This window comes from Polistes dominula, unplaced genomic scaffold (assembly GCF_049000335.1).
Source record: "Polistes dominula isolate Pdom_NZ unplaced genomic scaffold, Pdom_raw_medaka contig_32, whole genome shotgun sequence".
In the NCBI taxonomy this organism is placed as follows: domain Eukaryota; kingdom Metazoa; phylum Arthropoda; class Insecta; order Hymenoptera; family Vespidae; genus Polistes; species Polistes dominula.
In genome coordinates, this window is record NW_028300880.1 from 1186052 (window position 1) to 1212795 (window position 26744).

General features: G+C 32.9%; 1 protein-coding gene across 1 annotated transcript in view; it reads left to right on the forward strand.

Moving 5' to 3' along the window:
* The first annotated feature begins 2962 nt into the window (after window positions 1-2962).
* Window positions 2963-26744, forward strand: part of LOC149033551 (uncharacterized) — a 36199-nt gene continuing 12417 nt past the window's right edge. The window contains exon 1 of the mRNA XM_089176831.1: window positions 2963-2989. Within this exon, the coding sequence (XP_089032957.1) occupies window positions 2963-2989 (27 nt within the window). The remainder of the gene's footprint in view (window positions 2990-26744) is intronic.

Sequence of the window (26744 nt, forward strand, 5' to 3'; positions counted from 1 at the left end):
CTTTTACTACATAACCTATTCCTCAACCCTTCTAATAAGACCCTTCTCTCAGAAGTCTCTTTCTCGTTCTCTTTTTAAGTTTCTCCAGTTTGTTTCGTATTTACCTACCCTTCTAGTAATTCTCTTTTGGAAAATTTGCAAAGGAGTGAAATTTAAGTACCACTATGTTGACATTTAATTTATTGATATTCCAAGCTCGTTTTCTGCTCATTATCATCGCCTACGCACTATTCACTATAATTATAGTAGTAGTATAACGTTAGTGGTTATTTTCAACTATCTTTTTTTTGGGGTTTTTTTCTTTTTTTTTTTTTTGTCATTATAATATCTCATCCTTTAATGCGTTTTATACATGGTAGGTACTCTGAAAGCAAAAGACTTTTCGAGTTTATATTCAATCGTGTCATGGTAAAGTTCAAAGAGACAGAGAGATTTGTATTTATAGGTTCGTTAGTGTTATGTTGAAGAATTTTGAGGAAATTCTATGTAAGAGAGTTAAGTTTAAAGTCAAAGTGTTATTCGTGGTAAGATTATCGAGTCTTACCAAGAAATTTGTCTCCCTTTCTGTCTCTCTCTCTCTCTCTCTCTCTTTTTGTTTGTAGTCAAAGGAAGGTATCGTCAATGATCGTTGGAACTTAAATCGTTTTGAGCAAACCCGCTAATGACTAGTGAAGTAACGAGAAGTTCTAACATCAGGAATAAGTTTCGTCTAAATGCGTGACTCGTTATTAATAATGAGGTTTTAGATTAAATTAATGACGAGAAGATTTGTAACTGTGAAAAAGGTGAAAAAAGAGACAAATCGATCAGTTAACCTATTACGTTTATTAACTTATTCTATTTGTTACTGCAAATTTAAATAAAACATGAAATTTGTACGGGATATTTTAAAAATCTATTTATACAAATAAACAACAAACAAAATGTACAATTAATATTTTTTAATATAATTATAATATTTTATTTATTGTTTAAAGATATGAGTCTCTGAATTAGGGTTTTGGTAGACCCTAGGAATAAGCCAATAATGCAACAACAGTAAATGCTTAAAACATGGAATTTTTGTACGGGGTATTCCAAAAGTCCATTCATACAAATAAACAACAAACAAAATGTACAATTAATATTTTTTAATATAATTATAATATTTTATTTATTGTTTAAAGATATGAGTCTCCGAATTAGGGTTTTGGTAGACCCTAGGAATGAGCCAATAATGCAACAACAGTAAATGCTTAAAACATGGAATTTTTGTACGGGGTATTACAAAAATCTATTCATACAAATAAACAACAAACAACATGTACAATTCATATTTTTTAATATAATTATAATATTTTATTTATTGTTTAAAGGTATGAGTCTCCAAATTAGGTTTTTAATAGACAAACAAATGAGTCAATAATGCAGCAACACTAAATGCTTTTTGTTTGAACTTAATACAATTAAATTTGTAAATTATCAAATTGTTAAAATGATTTTAATATTATCGAACAATTTGATAGAAAATTAAGGAAAAAAAAATAATAAAAATAAAATTAGAAAGGTAGACACAGAAATAAAGAAAAATCAAAGTGCAATAAAATAAGATGACAAATTGAACAAAACCAAAAAAAAAAGAAGCTAAAAGATAAACTCGACGAAAAAAAAGGGTTTGAAAAAGGTGGAAGATATAAACTAAATGAAGAAACGAGTAAAGAAAAGATAATATAAAAGTATAATTTTTTTCAAAGTGTGTTTTCATCGACGATTTAGAATCCCTCTCTTTTCACTCACCCTTTCCTCCCCCTCTATTTCTCTCTCTCTCTCTCTCTCTCATTTCTTTTCACGCAAAAGGCATTCTTATTCTCTAAACTGTTCCCATTCGGTGGTTCGTCCCTTAAAAGGCTCGTTCGTGCTTATAAATCTCAGCCTAGAGAGAACAGTGTGGTGGTTGCTTGGAGAAGGAATGAGAGATGGATTATGCAGGAAGAACCGATGAAAGATAGAAAGAGATAGCAAATAGGGTGAGACACAGACAATAAGAGAAAGAAAGAAAGAAAGAAAGAAAATAAAAAATAAAATAAAAAGAAAGAAAGAAAGAAAGAAAGAAAGGAAGGTAGAAAGAGGATTCTCACAAAGCGTCTAGCTCGTTTCTTTGCCAAAGCACACCTCTTTATGGAGTCAACTCGTTCCACCAGAGACAGAGAGAAACGAACCGGTGAGTGGAATTGGGCTGAGAAGTGGGATGGGTTAGGTGAGTTGGTGAGGGTGGTGGTTGGTAGTTGGGGTTAGAAAGGGGAATTTAGGTGAACGAGGGAGTAGGAAAGAGAAAAGAAACCGACCTCGGAATTCCTAATTCTTCGAAACCGTCAGAGAATTCCCGAAAGGTTCCATTCAGAAGCGTTCTCGTCCAGGCATATCATTAGCACCGTTTCCAGGTACTCCCAAGTCCCACCGCGTGAACCTGAATGGTCTCTTCTCTTCTCTTCCACAGACCCCTTTCACATCTCCCCACCATTCCCCTGGCCCAACTGTTTTTTCCTCTTCTCACCCTTTCCTTTCTTCTTTCTTTATTCTGTCTCATGCACATTCGTTAATTTATACTGGGATGCTGTTATCGGTATCTTCAATTTCGTTTTTACTTTACTTCCTCTGTTTCACATTTAGGTATTATCTATTGGGGGAGGAGGGAGGGGTTTGGATAATCTACAAAATTAATTTTCAACCTTGTTTTAAATATATTGGGGTGAACCAAAAACTTATGCATTTATTGTGTTATAAATTGCATAATGAGTTGTCTTTGTTAAATGTATTTTGAATACGAATTTTTGATTCAACCTAATAGATTAATTAATACGAATACATTGAATATTATTTTGTTCTTAAGTAAAACAAAATCATTGGATTTAATATTGTTACTTAATAGGTGCACTCTGTTTAAAACGTGCTAGTCGTTCGTTAGGTGTTTACGGTGGTAATGATGGCTGTGATCGGTGATTACAGTTGTGTAAGTAGTGAAAGAGAAGTGGAATGGGTATGGTTTAGAGAAAGAGAGAAGACGTGAAAAGGGGTATGAGGGAATGTTTCAGGTAAGCACACGAACTCTAACGTTTGTAAGTGTATATATGGTTTGTGCATGTATATACCAAGTCAAAGACACGGGAAGTTGGGCTGGTACAACTTCTACTGAATGGCCAGACGAGAATCTCGTTAACTACGGCCTTGGCGCCGTTCGAGATGCTCGCTTTGATATCCTCACTGACAATATTCTTTCTCTCAATATTTCTTCAACCCCCCCCCTTCCATCCTCCCACCTTGCGTTTCGGTTTCGAAAAACTTGCCATTATAAGTTTCCTTTTCTTATGGTCGAATTTTTTTATCTTTGAAAACAATCAGTAAAATTATAAATCGTTTTGAAAACACTTTTAGGTAACTAATTAATAATAATATTAATAATAATATTTGTAATATTTGTTTTAGGATGTTTTCTATTTTTATTTAAATAATTATTAAATACCAAATGTGTTGCCAATTATTTTATATTGTAATTAATTATTATTATATATTATCATACAATATTCTATAAAAAATATGGGACCTTAAGTAAAACCATTTATCAAATAAACTACGAATAAATCTATATCTCGATTTAATATTTGCAGAAATAAAAATTTAGAATTTTAGTTTTGAGGTAGTACGAGATTTAAGTTGTGGGGGTTAAAAACGGAGAAATATCGATCGGACCATACTTGAGGGGTGGAAAAGGGAGGGGAGGAAAGAAACAATAAAGCAGAGCAATTTAATGGGCGACACGAAAAGTGAAAGACCTGCGAATTGATGAACCGGTGCTGAAAACGACATTTTGTACAAAATTGTTATTATTTAAATAATACAAGAAACGTAATAAATATTAATAGATATACATTTAATATAGCAAATTATTTAATATTAATAGTATTTTATACTGTATATTGAATCGACTTAATGTAGACAGATCAAACGTTGGATCGATCGTAGTAGTGGGTGGTCAACAACGTGGACAGAACCATGAATGAGTCCAGTGTTCGATGATTCGTTTATGCGCCTCGTTATCGGCTTACAAGCGAATATCCAAATGATCTCAACTCGTCGTACCAACTCATGAACAAAAACCATTTATTGTTCTTACTCTGATGATCCTTTTCTACTACTACTACTACTACTACTACAGAAGATGATATCATTATACTAAAGACAATAAGAAATTCTAACGAGTTGTGATAAAACTCGTATGAACTTAAATTGAGTTAATTAAACAACGAATCCGTTCAAATATAATTATCAACAATTCTTTATTTTTTGTTTTTTTGGAACAATTTTTAATTAGTTTATAAATATCACAAAATCCAGTTCATTTTAGTGTCCCAATAAAATAAAAAACAAAACTCAAATCCCGAAAAAAATACCAATCGTAATTAGATACCACAATTGTTCACAAACCACGAATGATAATAATCAACCTAACGTGGAAACAAATCAAATCTCTTGACGTACTATGATCAAATTATGTAAACCAATCGCGAATCAACACATCCTAGAAAGAGAGAGATAGAGAAAGACTATACGAGTAATATGAGGTGGACGTTGGTTAATAATAATTTGCGAGCAGGTTGGTGATGGTGGTGTCTGGGTAAGATAACAGGAAAGGCTACTGGTAATAGACGGCATATATTTCCTCTTTGGTATAGATAGAAAGAGAGGTATCCAAACGAAAAGTTAGATAGAATGAGAGACAAAGACAAACCCACGTGAACATAACTGAAAGAGAAAGAGAGAAAGAGAGAGAAACAGATAGTGTGAGGTTGGTAGTGGAATGGGAAAGGGCAGGGTAGGGCTGGGAGGATGGGTAGAGGGCTAGGGGGGGTGAAGGTACGCGCAACGTAGAACATACGCTTCATTAACGGATCATCTCGTGTTAATATCTACTTTATCCCGGGGCTGACCGTATCAGCTCTGGCCAGGCGCGCGGATACGAACGGATACCAACGGATACCAACGGAGCGCACGGTGGGCCTGCAATCTAGCGTATCTCGTTGGCGCATCATCGTCCGTTGGTGGGCACACCGATGGGAACGGAAGGACTACACTACCCTCTCTAACCATTTTCATTACGCTTGGGAGTGTCAACCCCTAACCCCACCACCACCACCACCACCATCAGAACTTCACTCATACCCCAAATTCAACACCCAACATTCCACCCAATGACTCCCTCTTTCCCTAGTCCTAGTACACATATCTCAATTGTTTTGGTTATGTTCGTTTTCTTTTTGCATTTCAGTTAAAAAGATCTTATACTTGTTTGATTATTTAGATTGAAACGAGTACGGATAAACGAATAGGTTTTTGCGGTTGGTAGTGTTGTTTCCTTTGAATATCTTTTTTAATTTTCTAACCTAGTAGGTGAGTAAATTTATTAGGTAGCAATAACAGAGTCTTTATCGTTTTCTTTCTCGTACTGTAACGCGTTGGTAAGAACGTTTATCAAGACGTTGGAAGGATATATGTATACACAGGTATACGAGGATGTGTAGAGTCGCGAAAATGTGGAGACGATGGATACGGAGAGTAAGAGTAAGAGAGCGAGAGAAAGAAAGAAAATAGGAGAGAGGGAAAGAGAGAGAAAGAGAAAGTGAGTGAGAATACAGGGAGTGTGGGGTTACGAGCGCCACGGGGCCGTGCCGCTCGTATAACATCGTAATCGCAATGACGGTAATAACGTCTCGTAAAGTCTTTTTACATAATCAGCATTACTCACAATTTAGGGGGGTGGAATGGGCTTAAGAGAAGCAGAGAGAAAAGGTACTAGCGTACCTACTATTCCTACCGATGCTAGCAATGTTGATGGTGGTGCTAGTGTTGCTGTTGTATGTAGTAGTAGTAGTAGTAGTGTTTGGTAGGGTGGTTTGTGGTCTCCTTCTATCTCTCTCTCTTCCTCTCTCCCTTTCTCTTTCTGTTTATTTCATTCACAGTGTGTTCCTTCTCCTACGTACGAACTTCCCACACTCATACGTACTATCCCTTACCGTATTCCGTGCTCGATGACAAAGTGGGCATAACCACGCGCTCCTCTCTGGATACACCAGTGAGAAAGTGGGCAAAGGGAAAGGAAGTGGGAGAACGGGACTGGTTAGACAAACGAGCCCCTTGCGGGGTGTTTCAAAGGATATCCTACCAACCGACCGTATCGTGGGTACCTAGACATTGCCTGCAGAATGCTTAATGTTATGTACCTATTCACGTTATATTAGTAGTTCTTCTAACCCCCTCTAACCCAACACCTAATACTCTTACTCATGTATCTTACTCTTTTGTTTATTTTTTTGCTTTGGATTTAATGATAAAGATTATTTTATCGAATACATTTATTCTAATTATTTAACGTTTCATTGACGATTATCATTTCTCAATCTTGTATCAAACTCAGAGGAAACATATATATTTACATATACCTACTTTTAACGATTAAATTAAATCGAAAAATAATCATTGACAATAATTACTTCATATCTGTGGCTATTAAATAACCGTAGCAAGCTCATATCGATTTAACGTCATTACGACTTTCCATATATATACCACGTGCTTGTCCATTAAATCCAGAGCTTTCGTTAAATCCCTCCACATTATGTCGATGCATTCTCGTATTGCATATGTATCAATATCAAAACCGTGAAGTATATCCATAGATAAGAATACACATAAACACTTACAAATGTATCCCAAATATACAGTTAAATCCAATACAAATAACACATTCAACAAAATACATCACAAAATCTTATACAAATAACATAAAATAATGCCCACTTACTACACAAAACGAAAACAAAAAACAGACACCCGGTATGAGGATTAAACATATCGCAAAACAATCAAATATATATTCACTAATTGTATAAATCGAACAATCTCTCACAAAATAAAAGAAAATCGGACATACCACTGAGATATACATGAACGAACATACCAAAATACAGCTTATACACACGTATAAAACCCAAAGTTAGATAGACAGATTGGATAAATAGAAAGATAGAGAGAAAAACAGACATGAAGAAGAAAGTTTCCCCTTAAATAGAGGAGACAGTGGAACTGTCGAAGTCTCTGGTCAGGAGTCTTTAACTTTTCAACGGTTCGGAGCATCTGGAAAGCGGGCAGTCGGTCGTAGAACATGTGAAAGCTATATACGATCAAAGTCAGAGTAGGAAGAGAAAGGACAGTGTAGTATTCTGGTAGCCCTAGGTAGAGAAAGGATGTTTATCTTGGAAGCTAAGAGATAGATAGATAGATAGAAAGATAGATAGATAGATCATGAGTGAGAAAGAGAGTCCCAAGTCCAGGAAGTGGAACTGGACGACATGGTAGGATAGTAGTTGAGCAGGAAGGATCCGAGGTGTGGGCTAGGTTGGTCGAGTCTGTAGTCAGCTGCTGTCAGTCCGCTTCGTCCGTTGCCCGTTTGGTCCAAGTCCGTTTCGTAACAGCCTCGACACATAGAGACTCACACAAGAGCAAGAGAAAGAGAGAGAGAGAGAGAGAGAGAGAAGGAGATAGATATAAACCCCTACCTCCTTTCGAGCTCGGAGGTAGATACACGCTTTTCTACTTAGCGAAGGGGCACCCCCAAGGGGGTTGAAGGCCGAGACCCACCCTAATTGCGTCCGAGAGACCGGACAAAGCGCGACTCGTGTATGTGTGCGCGCGAGCGAGCGAACCTTCTGAACTGTGGAATGGGGGAGGTGGTAGTACTGTAGGAGGAAGAGGCTATAGGAGGTTATATGGGAGGTGGACTACTAGGTTGAGAGAAAAGAGGAAAACCCTGACTCTATCTCTCTCTCTTACTCTCTTTTGTAGACGATGGTAGGTACACCGTAACTGGAGATGCCGGAAAACGGGGTTGGAGGAGGTTTATGTCCGGAGTCGGCGTTCGGTTCCGGTTTTCCACCTCTCTCTATCTCTCTCTCTCTCTCTCTCTCTTTCTCTCCCATTCTCATTCTCGTCCCCCTACCCTTTTCATCTCTTCTCTTCTCTTCTCGTCAGATTCCTGCCCTCTGGCGGTGAACACGTTGTACTACAAAGTTTGGCGGACTGAATAAACTTGGTGGTGGTGGTAGTCCAAACGCGATCCCTCCCGACAACTTAGAAAAACTAGACGACGACCTCGAGGACTGAAAAGCATCGCTCCGGAAATAAAGGAAAGGACAACGGGACTGCCCTGATGATACCCTTCCTTCGCTATCACACGCTACAGAGTTCATTCTCATCGTCCAAGTCCTTCCGTTATAGTACTACTACATTTTTAACATTACTACTACTACTGCTACTACTACTACTAGGTACCAATACTAACACTTTTATCATCTCTTTTTATTCTTCAGTTCATGCTCCAAGGACTTTTGCGATATTTGTGTATCTCTTGGACGATCAAAAGGAAAACTTTTCTCTGATACTTTCTTCTATCTTTCCGCTGTTGTGTCGTAATACAGTTTATGAAATATCCTAGACATTTCTATAGATTCTTTTCTCCATCATACTATAAAAATTATATTTGTGATATCTGGAATATGGCTTGACCATCAACAAATTAATTTAGAACATTATTAGTTTCCAATCAATTACCTAAGTAATTACTTCGAATCACATTTACGAACTTATTGTAGAATATTTAATTAAATCACTTTGATAATGATAATGAGCAAATTTAGGACATCATTAAAAAGAAATCTATAAACGAGTAATAGAAGAAGAAGAGGAAGAAGAAGAAGTAGGTTGAGGTGTAATAGTTTAAGTTGTTCCCATGTAAAAGACAACCTAGAGGATCACGTAGGAATAAGTATTTAGTAGTATTAGTAGTAGTAGTAACAGTAGAAGTAGAAGTAGAAGAAGAAGAAGAAGATACTGTGCCGGTTGTTCGTGGTCGAGTGAAGAAGGGGTTCGACTAGTGTTCGTGGATACAGCAGCGCCTCCTGCGGCAAGACACGAACAGTTAGGAGAGGCGGAGTGTTCGAGGTGGGGCCTCCTAGCCATGCTCCTCCCATAAGCTCGAAAGCTGCCGACGACCTGGCACGACACGACCGCTGCCGTCGTCTATGGATCTCTTGAAAGCTGTGTGTTCACAATGAGTGAGACAGAGACACACTCACACACCTAGAAAGGGAATGAGTTCGAGGGTGGTGAGGTAAGGGGAATAAGGGAAGAGTAGAAAGAGATAGACTGAGGTGGCGCACCCTGCTGGGAAGTGCTCGACAAACTCCTAGCACCTATTCCAACGACAGGAGTCAAGATCAACGGACCTCTCGTCCTTGCCGTGTGCCTTCGCGATCTTCCTCGTCGATACCACCAAGTAAACCCCATAATATGTAAATTCTAAAGTAAGGAGAGAACGACTCTACTAGTCACGATTGCCTACTACGGTTTTCCTTTTTTTTATACCCTTTTTATCTTTTACGACTCAATTCTGATAACTTTGCTATTTTATTTGTAGTTTGTCTTTATTTTAAAGTGACTTTATCAACTGTTAGATGTTCAGGATTTGTTAGGGTTTTGTTTTCGATGTATTGGATTAAGTTATAGGAGGTTTTTTTTGTGATTTTTATGTGAACTTTTAGGTAAAGTTTGACTCATTCTGTGTCAGGGTAATTATTCTAGCACAATACGTTGATTAATTTTTATTTAATTCTAGTCACCTATAAGGTTGCAATAAAAAATATTACATCGTTTGCATTAGTTTGTTTTTCGATATGAGCATAAATATATATCATTAAATTAATCAAAATAATATTTTCTGATTACGTTAATTTCAAACATCCATTCTAAAATCCATCAACCTGACTGATTCTCTAAATCCAGTCCTAAACTTCATTCGCTACACCCCATCTAATCACATTAAGATACCAATCCAACAACTCGTCAATCATGTCATCACATCAATCAAATTTTAGCATTAATTGATCAAACATAATATTTCTAATTCTACTAATTTTAAACACGAAATTTGAAATCCATCAATATGACGGATTCTCTAAATCTAAGTCCTAAACTTCATCAGTGAATCCTTTCTAATCGTATTAAGATACCAATCCCACTTGTCAAACTAATCAATCAAATAAATCCCGATATACATATCCTAACCTTAATCCTACTAAAACTTAATAATTTAATAAACATAATCAATTACAGTTAACTCTAACATGAATATATTCAAAATCAATGATTTGTTGCTATTCAAACAAAAAATCCATACACCATAAATGTACGATTTTAATAATAAAAAAAACAAATAAAACAACTTTTTAAGATCCTACCATAACCTCAAACTTTAAAAGAAATTGTTAAAATAATATAAGAGTCTTCCCCATTAAACCAGAATCCACGCAGGACGAACCTAATAAAAATAAGGAATTTAAAGAAATATTAACATTCCTATAATAAAAAAAAATTATTTAAATAAAAATAATCCTTTTTATAAAAATGATAAAACACACAAATATGCAAGTAAATAAGTATCCCCTATAAAACAAACAAAACAAAGACAAAAACCAAACTAAAACAAATTTTCCAGTTGCCAGCAAAACCCTACAACCCAAGTCCTAAAACTTTAAAAGATATTGTCCAAGTATAAGAAAGGAATGTCTCAACCCCGGCACACACAATGAGAAATAGGTTCCCTTTTAGTAAACCGTTTTAGTAGCTCTGTCCGCGAAAGGAAAGGAGATCAATAAAACAGTGGGAGAAAAAGGACGATTTGAGGGTGGGCTCCGGTTTCACGGCGGCGATGCAGGATTGGTAGAGATGGAGAAGGGGGTAACGCGGCGCTTCGAAATCGAGAGGAGGAGGAGGAGGAGGAGGATGTGGGAGGGGGGATAGAAAAAGAAAAGTAGAAGTAAAAGTAGAAGAGTAGAAATAGAGGAGAAGAACGTTCGGAACGAGAGTAGGTACTGTAGACAAGAGGTGCCACAGAAATGAGGAGTAAGAGGGGAGAAGGAGGGAAAGGTTGATGGTAGTGATGGTGGGGGTTGGCTGGGGTGAATGGTGGAAGACTACGACACTTGGGTTCAATTTAAATGAAACTCGTATTAACGGTGTGAAATCAGCGAATTCAATTAGGCGCGCTTTTATTAATACAACATGATTAATTAAATAATATTCGCGAGGGTGAGAGGATAGGCAAATGGGGGGGAGGTGGGTAAGGTTTGAGTTAGGTGAAGAATAAAAGGGGTGGGTGGAGGTGGGTAGTATTTGGATCGTCGGCCGAAGCGCAAAGGGTTGTCGAGAGTGCGGCAGATGTTCGTGGCGTCGACCGAATTATTAAATATCGTAAGTTGCATGCTTCTCCTCCTCCTCCTCCTCCTCCTCTTTTTTTTCTCCTCCTTCTTTCTTGAATACCCCACCCAACCCAACTTCTACTCCCCCCCATAATCCAATCCCTTATTATACCCCAACTTTTACCTCTTTTTCTGTATTAATTCTTTCAGTCCCTACATTTTTCTTACATCCCGTTTTATTGGCTTTTAACAGTGTATTTGTTCAAATGATTACTTTGATTCAATACATTTTGATTTAATTGATTTTTTATCATAATTTATTTTAGAAAAGGATAGGTTTAGGTTGCTAACCTCTTTTTGGTTTCATGATCTTCCATCTTTTTTTTTTTTTTTTTTTTATTCGAATAGATTTTGATTCTTCCATTTTGATTGTTTTCTACGCCATGTTTATTGGATTTTTACAGCGTTTTTATCATAGAATGGAATTTTTATTAAATCAAGTTGGAAGAAGAAGTATGTGTGATATGTATGTTTGTGTGTGTTTTTGAAGTTAGATCGTTATAAAGAGATTTAAGTTGTAAGTAGATAATTAGGAACGATAATTTTCTAGATGGATATATGGATAAGTTAGGTTATAAATTATAACTCTTGTGCTCTCGCGTTTTAACGAGCTTGTGCTAGCTTTCTTATGATGGATCGTACTACACGGATATTCTCATAGTATCAATGTATACTTATGTATATAAATGTGATGTATCACGCATATATGTATATACCACGTATATGTGTATATGTGTATATCATCACGTATATTCCCCTGTGCTATTAATCGAGTACTTGAAACTTCGTATAAGGACTGTCAATCAAAAGGAGAGTTATTTGTTTCGTACAATGACTTTACTCTTAACGGGGTTGAATTAACTTTTGTATTATAATATAATATTCTTGATATTAAATTGTATCATAATTTATTGTTATAAATAAATGCTAATATAGTGTTTTTATTATATACACAAAATTATTTATTATTACATTTTTGATATAAGGGTTCAAATTGTGATAAGTTTTACATTATTAATGCGTTGCATGTAATGGGAATCACCGGTGATCGTCATTAAGTTTGTTCGTAGCGCCACAGTGGTCATTAAGTAAAATAAATAAGTTGCACATAATTTAACACAATATTAATTGTTCTAAATGATATTTTATTAACACTAGATTTACGAATTGAGCCAATTTGACTCATTGAACATTTGATTATTTTATATATTTATAAAATTTAAATACTATTTTTTGAAAACTTATTGGTTTTTAGTTACGTAATGAAATATACGTAAATATTAGTTCAATTCCTTTACTCAACCCTACATTCAAACAATGTTATTACGTCATTAAAAAATAATGAACAAAACATCCGTAAATCTAGTGTTAATAATATTAAAGTATTATCACAATTTAGAAGAAGGAAAAGAGAGATAAAATAATTGAATAAATTAAATTTGTTAGAATTGTGCACATCAAATTTAACACCTATAAGCAACGTGTTAATTAAGCTTGAATTTATGAATCTCGTATAAAACGATGAAAGAATGAAGAAAAAAAAAAGAAACTGAAATAAATAAAAATGGGTACGAAGAGGAAACACGCGTTGGATTTGCAAACGTCTTGACAGTATCATTATCCATCTTTTTGTCAAACGCCGGAAGTAACTTCCTTCCGACTCTTAGCATCGAAGCGAGGAACGAGACTCGAACGTTGCTAAGGTTTAAACAAACTTTTTCAATGAAGATTATACCCAAGTCCGCTAACTACTCGCCGTTTCCCTTGAGGGTCCTGCCAACTTTTTTCATTCGACTAACTTTACGAAACGTCTGCAGCAGCAGCCGAAAGAGAGAAAGAGAGAGAGGAAAAAGTACTGAGAAAACTCGAGTATGAGAAAACCGAGAACAGTATATGTATAGAAACCAAGGAACGATTTCTTCTTCTACTCTTTTCTTTGATACGTTAACGTTTATTTCGATCTTAAAGTATACTTCAATTGGATTCTATATTATTATGTTATTTTAATATTTAATTCGTATAATTTATACATTGATAATTTATATGCAATTTTATTGCTAAATTTGTGGGTTTGCATAATTTCAGAAGTAAGGTTATGTTAAGCTTGGAATTATTGGAAGCTTGTATTAATTAATATTTTGAAGTATATTATAATCTTGAATTTTATAAATTTGTATTTAAAGAATATTAGTTTAGTAGTTGTTTATTTTAAGAAATAAAATTGATTATATATATAATAAGAATACATTTATTACATTACTGGAAATATTATATTGCATGTAAATAAATTTTAAAACTTAAATTATATAAATTCCTTTATTCTGACATAAAACAATAATTTTTATAAAAAGTAATAGTTTTAATTGCTTTATAGACTCAACAAATAAAAATACAAATAGTGTACAATATGTATATAATATGTACTACAGTAAGTACATATCTTTTGCAGAATGATAAGCAATAATTATACCACCATAGTATAATAATTATGTCAATGCATTATCAATACTATTTAGATTGCTACATATTTTATTAAAACTAATAACTATACATAAATTTATTATAAAACACATTACCACTTACCATAGATGGGTGTAAAAAAAATTTATTGTAAAGTATAGATACCTGCATGTCTACAAAAAAAAAAAAAAACATTCTTATAAATTATACATAAAATTCTCTTAATAAAATGGAACTGCAATCCAATGATAAGATCTTCAAATGCTAATGTCCAAGAATATCATTATTCTATCCAAAACAAATAATTACCCACATATTTACTATAAAACATAAATACCCATATGTAATAAGAGATAAAATAAATTACAATGTACACAGGAATGCCTATAAATTATAAATTTTCATTTTAATATATTCAAATTATTATCTAAGTAAGATCTACACAATTACAAACCAATGTAAAATATAACATGATTAATTCGTTCCATATTCATTTAAATGCAAACATATATATATATATATAAACACATATTAACATTAAATGATTACACATCCTTTATATGATAAAACAGAGAAAAGCAGAATAATAATTATTAATCAAGGCATCTCTCATATTCCTCTCATTCTTAATACACAGAAATCATTATTCAAGTAAAAAAAATCAACACGTTAATAAACCAAGTTATACAGCAATATAATTATATTTTTCTTCATTCCAAGAAAAATGCTTATGCTTTTATCTCAAACAATGATTCCATTCGACACGGTATTGCTCACGAATAAAACTAAACTAATGAAATCATACGTTGTTGATTAAAATAAAATTTCTCATTTCCCTATTAACAATCATTCTCTACTTCTTCTTCTTCTTTCTTTATTCTATCATATAAACTGAAGGATGCATCAGAATAAGTGGCGTCAGGAGCAATGCCAGGAGCACCAATGATGTACTCACGAGAATAGGCACTCGATACTTGCGATTTATCGCTCGTTAGTCTTCAGGGAATCATCCTTTCGAGTTCCACCCCGTTCAACCTCAACCTCCTCATTTTATTCACAATCCAAGTGTCGATGTTCGCTAAGCCATAATGACGTACGAACGTAGAGGAAAGGAATGTTATTTCTTATTCAATCGTCATGGGGAAAAAAAAAACAAACAAAATAAAGAAAAGGCGTCCACGTTGTGCAAAATGCCCATGGACAACGTTCAACCGGCGCCTGCCTGCCTGCTTGCCTGCCTGCCTCTCGTAATTGGTGCGTCATTCTTCGATACGTCAAAATACACTAACAGAGTAAAGGATAATAGATTGAGCTAAAAATAAGAAAGGAGAATGGGCTAAGGGTAGGGGGTTACAAGGGAGGAAAGTAGGAAGGAAGGAAGGAAGGAAGGAAGATGTTGAAAGAAACTGATTAGCAACGCGTGGACCTGTCGAACTCGTAAGATAAGTCCAGACACCTATAACAGTGAGGTAACTGAGTGAACTGAGTGAGTAAGAGTATTAAAATAAAAATATGACGAATAAATAATAAAAAAATCAAAAAAAAAAAAATAAAAAGAGAAAGGATTGGTAGAATAAGAATAAGAAGTAGAATAAGAAAATCCTCGAGGAGTTCTCTCTTGCTCTCTTCTACTCCTTCGATCTCTCGCTCGCATCGTTTGACGTTCATTCAAGGCAAGCATTCGAAGGCAGCCTCTTTTCAGCGCCAAGGATAGAATAAGGAGTCGACAATAGGGGCCGTGACGCAGACAGCGTAGATAATTGAACGTTTCAGTGGCTGCCTGCCAGGAGTAATAACGGTATACATACATGCATACACCTGATTGCGAGGGATCAGACACTTCTCTACAGAGTATCCAACCAAAGTTGAATTTATATATATATGTATGCATGCATGTATGGGTTTAAGTATGTGTTAGTTCATGTATGAATGTATAATTTTATAGTACGTTTGTTCACAGATATATATGGGTATGTGTTACTTCTCAGGTTGTGTATATATATATATATATATATATGTATACTAGGATGCAGTGGCCACGAGTTGTGTTGTGGCTTTGTTATAAAAAAAGCTGATTTAATATAATTCTAAACTATTTAATATAGTCAAATTAATATTCACTAATAATTTCTGGGAATTTAAATTAAGCATAAAATTTTTAATGTATATAATATGTAATATATAAATAATAACACAAAATAATATCACAATTAGAATGGACTACATAAAATAATAATACACGAGGAAATGGATAAAGTAAGATTATGTCGTATGTAAATTGAAATACAGCGACATCTATTGAAATTTTACAGTACCTAAAGACGTAGATAACCTGCAAATAATAAATTCTTAAATTTGTATTAATTATTAATATTGTATAATTAACTTTGTATTAAAATTGTACTAAGTTGACAAAAATCACACAAAATACAAAACATTTCATTCAGTAGTTTCAGAGTTTATGGGAAACTAACAATGTAACCACTGAATTTTTATAGATAAAGATGTGAGAATATGTAATATGGTGTATTTATGAGTTTATATGTATGTGCATGTGAAGTATACAATATTATGGTGTTTCTATGGATATGTGTGTATGAATGCGTGTATGGATGAAAGTATGTAATATTATGGTATGTTTAGGTGAATGTGTATGTGTGTTAGCATTTAAGAAGGGAAATGCTAACTCCTCGTCTCTCTCACTTTCTTTTGAAACCCCTCTTAACCACTATCCTCCTCCTTCTCCTCCTCCTTCTACTCCTCCTCCTCCTTACCGAAACGTCTTCATTATCTACTGACAAGCCCGTCGACTTTCAAATGGAAACAACATACGGTGAGTTCGTTGGTCGTAGCACGAATCGAATATGTGCCTGTGTTGTGTATGTTCTTGTGTATTTGTGTTGGTTAGTGTTGGTGAACATTTTATATTAATAATAATGCACGTGTTTATTAATAAATAAATCAATGAATAAATGTATGATAACAAATTGTTTATTTAGGTTATTAAAATGATTTATTTATGATAATCAAATTTTTTAGAAACATTTAATGACAATAAATTAAAACAATTATTTAGAATAATGAAATACTATGGAAAAATTATTTATTTATCAAATTATACAATTTTGGGGGAATAAATAACATAATAAAATTATAAAATATATTTTTGTGTGTGTGAAATATAACTAATATAAAATATTTCCTACTTGTGCAATGACAATATTTAAAGAAATTAATTATTGTAATAAATTTAACTATTTATTTGTAAATTGAGTCAAAGACAAATTACGTCAATGAACATTTAGCCAATAACAGCAATAAGTTCACAACTAAACTACAATAACTACTATAATAAATTTCCCAATAGCAGCATAAATAAATCCAACATTTTTGAAATAGAATTATTACAATAAACCTCTTCCTAATAGCAACATAAACTTCATCAGCATTCCAAATACAAAAAATAATAAGTTACCCTATCAAACCTTACTCTCCTCTAACTCACCAATTAATAACTCAAACAAATACAATGAACCATTTCTAAAAACCTAACTCGTCCTAAAATACCCAACCCTAACAACAAAATCCTCAACATCCTCATACAACTCAACAATTCAACATGAAACCTTCCACCCGAATAACTGTGAAAATCAGTGATCTGTAGTCTCTCTCAGAGTGGGGGCTAGGTTATTGGGGGGTGGGGTTAAGGGGGTAGGAGAAAAGGGAGTACAGAGTATGGGTTGTGGGTTGTTAGGTATGTGATGGGGGAAAGATAGCAATGGCAAAAGGGGTGGGGTAGGGTGGGGGGAATCGCATTTAATTTCAGCTTTCCGTAGCCGCAGGAAACGACAAACATTTTGATCAAACATTTGACAAACACTCGTCATCCGGAGCGAGAGCTCGCTTCGAACGAAACGGCTTCCTCGCGCTTTGACAAATACCAACGAAAACGAGACGAGAAAGGAAAAGAGAAAGAGAGATAGATAGAAAGAGAAAGAGAGAGATAGAGAGAGAGGAAAAGAGAAAGAAAAAGAATCCGCTAGCTGGCTTGTTTTGCTACTGTCTGTGCACCAAAGTTCGTTCGGCTGCATACCTCGGGGCGTTTCGTTCAAAAACCTTTTCCTTCTTTTCCTCTTTTTCTCATTGTTCTTTGTAATCCGTTGTGGTGGTTCGGTGGTATTCCTCTTTCCCATTCCACCGTGTAATGTAATCATTCCTTAAAAGTATCCCAGTTGGAGTTTGATATCCTTTGTCGTTCTATTGAAATTTTTTATTGGAATGAAAATTTCGTGTTATTTGATGCATAAAAGAGTAGGACGACATTTATTACTTTAATGAATTAATGTAATCAAATTTAGTTCAAGGTTAAATTTATGATTAGAAATATATTTGTTGATTAGTTAATATGAACTTATTATATGATAAAAAGAATACTTATTTTTTATTCGTAAATAAATAGTAATCCTAATTTAAAATAATTTTTATTATACTTTATGAAATGTGTGTAAATAAAAAAATCGTTAGAAGGTTTTTGTGGATCATGTATGAAACGCAATGGTTGCTAGAATTTTTTCAAACGATTTTTATGGATGTAACACTGTGTCATACCTCAAAGGGGAATCCCTCGTTTCGTACTCTATCGGAAAAACTCATTAACTACTAAATATCCCTAGATAAAACACGCCATCTACATTGAATTGACGCATTGATTAGCGCGAAATTTACACAAATTCGAATAAAATCAGCTGTAATTAAAAAGAAAATTCATTTAAATAAATAAAAAAATCTTTCATATTTCTTTTCAAAATTTAATTTCCAAGATAATATCTTAATTTGAGATTAATTAATGAACAATTATTTTAGTTATACTGCTTGCTAATTTAAAAAAATATAGTTTCAATCAATTTATGATTCTTAAAACCATAAAGTGTATTATTTTAAAAGATAGGAAAAAATTGATTATGTTGTTTAAAAAATTAAAAAATAAATTTAAAATTTTATTACATATGAACTATATGTGTGTGTGTGTGAACGTGTCTATATAATCAAATGAGATAAAATTTTATTGGAATACCTATCAATTAAAACGATAGTTATACTAATCGTTCAAACTTTCACAACACTACAATGCGAAACTTCGAAGCTTTGAAAGATCCCAATGTATCCTGAAGCTAAATGGAAACGTCAGGATGTTCGTGTAAGTGGCTTGTCTAACATTTTGATTAACACGTCTTAGTAGGCGAGACCCGAACCCTTAAACTTAGCTTCGAATGGACCGCCAAAACGCAAAAGGTGCTTACATATATGTATATATATACAGGGTGTACCTGTTAACTTTATCAAATATTCCCATCATTTTTTTTACTTCGTTTAAGAACAAAATTTCATGATTTTATGAAGTAGGTTCAAACGATTGAAATTATTTTGTTTCATGATTATTTGTTTAAAAAATATCAAGGTCATGAAGGTACTTTTTCTAAATGGAATTTATTTCACGTGTAATTTTAAATACAAATTTATTGATGACTTGTGCTATTGTAAAAAGTCATTCGATACTTTTTCTAACTTTTTTAATAAATATATTCAATTATATAAATTATCTATAAATTATTATTATAAATTATTCATTGCAACAGCACAAGACATTAAATATTTTACAAAATATATCGAAAACTAATGATCTGTCTCAATTTTACAAACCACTATACAAATTTAATAAAAAAAAAAAAACTATATCTACGATCTTGAAATTTATTACTCAAAATGTAATCTTGAAAAAAAATAATCCAAGTAATCTCGTTTGAAACAGAGAACAACATCATTTGATTTATATTTAATTTAATGAATTATTACAATTAATTTGTTATTGGAATTATAGAATTATTTAACACGATAAAATAAATCTGATACACCCTGTATATATCCTTGAGAGCCGATCGTTATTATATCGTATCTACAGCACGTATACCATGGTATTAGCTTGTCGAGTAAGAAAAGGCGGGTCTGTCACTCACTGATTCTGAGTTCTGCCCAGTCAAACCAAAAGACTGACTGTTTTTCTGAAGGGAGGATTTAGCTAAGTGTGTAAGTAAGCTATGCAACAGAGCCACATCACGAACAACGTGAATCGATCTGTTAAAAACATGTTTACACGCTTACCACCTTCCATTCTTCTCTTCTTTTTACTTTCTTATTTTGTTCTCATCATCTCTTTTATTTCTTTTGTTCTTTTTTTTTTCTTGGTACATTCAACGCCCTTAGAACGTTGGTGTCTATCCAACAACGAAATTGGACAGGTAACCCGAGGACTATTTGCTTTTTTAAAAACAACTTTTAACTTCGATATTAACGTTCTTTACTCTTCAAGTTGTTTTTCTTTTTTCTACATTTATTATGATTCCTATTATTTGATTAAAGTAGGTGTGTAAAAAAAAAAAGGGGGAGTTTTGTGACACCTGTTAAATGGTACAATTTAAAGTTAGTAAAGTTTTAAACATTGTCATGCATCTTCTGGAATTATCATTTAATTTTCATGAAATAGAAAAAGTAGAAAACTAATGTGAAAAAATAAAAAAAAAAAAGGTACATTTATTGGTTATTATTTTATTTTTATCTTTTCTGTTCATTAAGTGAGGTTAGGTTAGATCAATGTGATTACTTCTAAGCCAATAAATCAAATTAAAACATAACCAATGTTTATTATTATATATAATATTATTTAAACAATATATATATCTGCTTAGTATTTTTTATTAATTAAAGATTTATAAAATAAATGATCAATCTTTATATAAAAAAAAAAATACGGTGTATATATAAATTAATAATTTAAATATTTGACCCAATGAATATCAAAGATATTATTTCAATAATTAATTGATCATATATTTTTATATTTATCTACATAATTATTATTTCATAAACAAATACTTTATATTGATTATTAATTCAATATATTTCCAAATACCATAACTTAATAAATAATAATCATATCAGTCATATCATATTAAATAAATTATTACATATTTTTATTTATATATATATACCTGTTTATTATTTATCAGAAGAAAGGAAAAAAACATATATATATAGGAATCGATCTAAGCAATAAATTTGCATCGATGGCTCTCTCGAGAGGATCGGAGCAGTGGGTGAGAGGTTAGGAGGAGGGTGTTTGGTAGGAATGGTGAAGAGGGTTGGACGGGGGCAAGGGGAGGGGGGTAGGTGGATTGGTACGAGTAGAGGAATAATAGTGGGAGTAGAAACGATTGGAATTTTTGAAAGCACCGGCAGAAAATATCGAGAAAAATAGGAAAAAGCTTTAGCGAAGGAAAACTTTGCTCGATGTTGACGTGGTCCGATTTCTCATACATATGAAATTGTTGCAACCTGGTTTCACGTTTCAAGAAAATTAGCATACGTCCGCGTTCATGGGCGTTCGATCCGATTAAGTTTTTAATCCAAACCGGTCCCACATCTTCCATGTCTCTCTCTCTCTCTCTCTCTCTCTATCTATATCTCTTTTTATCTATCTTTCTCACTCACACTTACGTTATTTCTCTCTTTTTTTGTTTGTTTCAGAAAAGACATAGGAGGGTGTAAAATATTTTTTATGAAGGTTTATGGATCACGTTCGTTTCGGTATAATAATCATCGATCCGATTCAAGAATCAAGTACTCTTTAATAAACCTCATATCTCGTGGTTCTCATAGATGTTATCAACTATCCCCATCATCAACGTCAAAGAAAAGAAAAGAAAAGAAAAAAAAAGGAAATTGACATGAGAGAAATAAAAGATCGAATCTTTTAGTTATCTTTCTATCTATCTTTCTCTCTCTCTCTTTTAGAAAAAAATAAAAATAAAAAAAGAAATGATGCTAATATGATACGCTTAATATCAAGGATATATCTCACGTACCAATAACTAACGCGATTATACAGGGATTTTGTAAATGTTCCTTTTTTACTTATCTTATCTCAACACGTCGTTCTCAAATGTCGTATTCCATGTCAGAACATTATACAAAAAAAAATATATATATATATATATATATATCGCAATAAGTGGAATCAAAATAGGACGAAAAATTAGATACTTTTTTTTTATTATTATTATTTTTATTTATTTTTTTTTTTCTAGAGAAAATAAAAGAGAATAAATGAGGTTATATTTATGACGAAAATGTTGATTAAAATGTTAATAGAGTTCTTAGTTATACAGTTCTTATCGGTTTAACGTCAAATTTATTACAAAGTTTGTAAGAAAAAATTTCATACCGAATTGATATTTCAAATAAACATACGAAGTTATGCTACAGACCAAAAGTATAGTCGATCAATCGATAAATAAGTCGATTAAATCGTAATAATAAATTAAATAAAACTGGTATATTAGCAATCATAATATCGATAAGAATAAATTTGTATATAATTTTACGAATGATTACTAACTTATTAACAATTAATTTAAATGAAAGATTACACTCTGACTCTGACATATTTCTGAAACAACAAGCAACCTTCGTAATAATCGGATAAACGTTCCGTAATCAAACGAGTCCCGTTCATCTTCCACCCGCCCCCCCCTCCTGTCTCCTCCACATCACTCTCACCCCTTCCTTGTCTCCATTTCATTCCCTCCCACTTTTTCTATCATTCTCTTCTATTAAAGGGGACCCCTTTTCTCTCTCTCTAGGGGCTGTGATCGCGATCAGCATATATATTTGTATGCACTTGCACTCAAGGCGAAAACGAGTTCTAAACGATGGGTAATTTGAGAAGAGAGTTAAAGTGAGTTAGAAAGATAGAAAAAGATATCTATATATATATATATATAAAGGAAGAGAGAAAGAGAGAGAGAGAGAGAGAGAGAGATTTGACGAGGTTACAGACGAGGTATGCCTTATAGAAAGGAGAAGCATTATACTCGGGGGTTCCTTCCTATATAAAAGGGGCCGAGTACCTCCGAATCGGCCTTAGTAAGTAATATAGGGGTGCCTACGACCCTTACGCATAAGGGTTGTATTCTAAGAGGGCATGAATTTCGTCCAACTCATCTCTCTTTATCTATCTTTCTCTGTTTCTATTTCTGTCCTTGTCCTTTTTCATGTTCGTGTCTTCGTTCGTTTACACATAGAGCACAAGGTTATCTCTCTCTCTCTCTCTCTCTTTCTTTTTAAAGAGAGAATGAAATAGAAAGAGAGGGATGCTTTACATTGCATAAGTAACGCCATGAACCCCACGACCCTCGACTGTAAACTGTGCTTATTTGCCCCGGTATAGTAAGAGCCTTGGTTCTGGAAATATAGAAGGACGACGACCATTTGTCGGGCGTGCGTCACTTGCCTCTTACCGTGACTTGGGACTTGCTATGAAAAATGTTTCTGGATCATCCACATTTTTAATCTTATATGTATTATATTAAATGTTGAAATTATTAATGTCGCGTTTTTTTATCTTCTTTTCTTTTTTTAGTTTTACTAAATTTAATTGTTTATTTATTAGGGTGAACCACAGGTGTAGATTGGCGCATTAGCGGAATTTTAACGCTGCGGTGGCGTTAATACGTAAGTACCTTGTTTTTTTTTTTGTAATAATAAAGTAAAAATTGAAAGGATAATTTATAAAGTATTTTTTTTTCTTTCGTTTACGATTTTACGAAAAAAAAAAAAAAATTATATAAATAGTATAAGAAAAATAAATAATTATAATTATGAAAAATTAGTTATCTCAGTTTAAAACAAGAACGTTGATTGCCTGTCGGACACGACGTAAATCTCTCTTCGAAGGTTCTTTAATCATCAAGCCTGATATTATATATATATATATATATATATATATATATATATATATATATATATATATATATATATATATATATATATATATCGGCTAGCTTTTAAAGTTTAACATCATTCGCACGTTATCGTCTACATCGAGTTTCTAAACGTATATTAATCGTCTCTGTCGCTTTACACGCCTCGCTACTTCTCTCCAGGAGAGACTTTACGTGTCAAATGCTAATGAACTTTCTCTCTTTCTTTTTCCCCTAATCTGTCTACGATTTTCCCCATTCTTTCTTCCTTTCACTATAAATATAATTCTATCATTCTCTTACAATGACATTTTTATTTTTAATTTTCCTTCTACTTGACGACTAGTCTTTCATTTTCATTACTTGTCTATTTGTTTCTCTACTTTTTCTAATTTTGTTTCATCTTATACTTTCTCTCTCTCCCTTTCTTTTTCTATGATATTTTTGTTTATTTCTCTCTCCAACTTTCCAATTTTTGTTACAATACTTCCTGTCTCTTTTTACTCTCCTGATTTCTTTCACAACATTTTGTTTTTCTCTCTTTCTGACACAATAGTTTTTTTTTCTTCTCATTGTTTTTATCTTACATTATTACATTTATCTCGAATAATATTTTAAACGTAATTAAATTAACTTTTCATCTTTAATTTTGTAAATATTATCCTATACTCTTTTAATATTTCGTTTTTTTTTTCAATTTTTATTATTTTCAACACACTCACTATCTTTATCTGTCATAAGCGTATCATTCGGTTCATCGTCAAAAAAAAAAAAGAAAAGAAAAAGAAAGAAAAATAGAAAAAAAAAAAATATCTTTGATAAAAGCATCGACTTTACGTTTCGAATGTACATAGACGACAGCTGTCTTATACTTTTCCTTGTCCTTCTTCCTTTTCGAAAAGTAACAAGATGAAAAAGAAACGTAGAGACGAAAGAAGAAACTTGTTGAAAAGAGACAAAACCATTTCTCTCTCCCTCTCTCTCTCTCTCTTTTATTTTCTCTATCTCTTTCTTTCCTTCTTTGACAAATTCGATTCGCGTGTCACGGCACGCGGAACACGTTGAGAGCCGGAAAAGTGGAGGGTGTTCCACTCTCGGAGTCGCTAAATCAGCTAAATGGCTGGCAGACTGAAGGGGGATGGAAACCTGTGTAACGCGAGGTGTGTGACAGCCGTGGTGGCCTGATGCCATCGGTGAAATCTTGAATATTTTATGTTCCTTCTCATCTTCCGTTACTTCTTCTTATTTTTATTCTTCTTATTCTCATTTTATTTGACGCAACGAGATTGCAAGAAGAGAAGAAAGGAACTTACAAATAAAATTGATAAATTAAAACGTTTAGTTATGAAAAGAAGTTTGTAATGATTAAGATGATTAAATCATCATCATCATCATCATTATAATCATCATTATTACTATTTTTATACTTAACTTATTGAAATTATTTTTTAGAGATAATAATTATTATTATTATTAATTGTACTTGATATTGTTGATAACAGGTATCTATATTAGGTGTTATAAACAAATAATGGTAAATCAGATTAATAATAAATTTATTATAATAATATACAAATTATATTATATAATAATATTTAGTTATATTAATAATAATATATAGTAATCAAAAAAATATATTATATATTATATATATACTCTTTCCAATCCCCATAATATAAATATACCAATACATATAAATAAATCTAATAGGATACTTCTTGTATTTAAATATCCCAAACTATATAAAAAGAAAATAATTATACAAATTTCATGAAATATCAATGATCATTAAATATAATACAAAATAACACACTTACCATATAAATACAATAAAATAAACATAAAATATATAAACACTATGAAAATCGAAAGTATAAGAAATCCCGTAAAATCTTGCTACAAAGATAAACGAATTTACGAAGACCAATATATTGGTATACCAACACATTCATATACTCATACATATATATATAACATTATATTTTTATGTACACATTCATACATACATATATACATGTACATATATATATATATATATATTCTTAAGAGAAGGACTTCTATCGGAGGTTAAACTCGATATTATGAGTCATCTCGTCGACGAAATGACCGAGGGCGATAACGATCACGTTAACGCTTTTACGACGTGTGTCCAGCACGTCGGGCAACCAACCAACCAAAGATCTTTCTCGGTTATCCATCGACACTTACCTCAACCTCCTCATCCCAACTCTCCTTTCTTCATCTTCTTCGTCTTATTCTTAACAGTCTTTCATTCCTTCTCTCTTTTTCTTCACTTCGTAGAACGATGATTGAATTAAACGTCTTAAAACCACCAACACTCTCGTTCACTATTACTATATTGCTATACTATACTTTATACTATGTTCCTTCTATTTCCATCAGCTGTTAATGTTCCTCTTATACTCAGTCTCAATCCTCCTTCATCTTCACCAGAGTATACCAGAGTTTCTTTCACCTTCTTCACTTTCATCTGCAGCATCCTTCTCCTATTTTTCCTATGCTTTCTCTTCCTTCAACTTATTTACTTATTTCAATCTTTTCTATTTGTTCTGTTCTTTCCTTTCCCCTTTCCTCTTTCATCTTCACCAGAGTTTCCTTCATTTTCTTCACTTTCATTTGCACCATCCTTTTCATATTTTTCCTATTCTTTCTTTTTCTTCTACTCTATCACCTTCTTTACTTATTCTAACTTTTCCTATCTTTCCAATTTTTTCTTTTATTTCCTTTCCTTTCATCTTCACCACCATTTCTTCAACCTTCTTCACCACCTTCATCTGCACCATCCTTCTATTTTTTCTATTCTTGTTCTTCCTTCCATTTCTTAACCTTCTTTATTTATTGAAACCTTTCCAATCTTTTCATATTCTTTCTTTTTCTTTGTTTCCTTTCATCTTCACCACCATTTCTTCACCTTCATCTGCACCAACTTTCTTCCATTTTTTCCTATTCTTTTTCTTCCTTCCACTTCTTCACCTTCTTTACTTATTTCAATCTTTCCAATCATTTCATATTCATTCTTTTTTCTTCCTTGTTCCCCTTTCATCTTCACCACCATTTCTTCATCTTCATCTGCATCAACTTTCTTCTATTTTTTCCTATTATT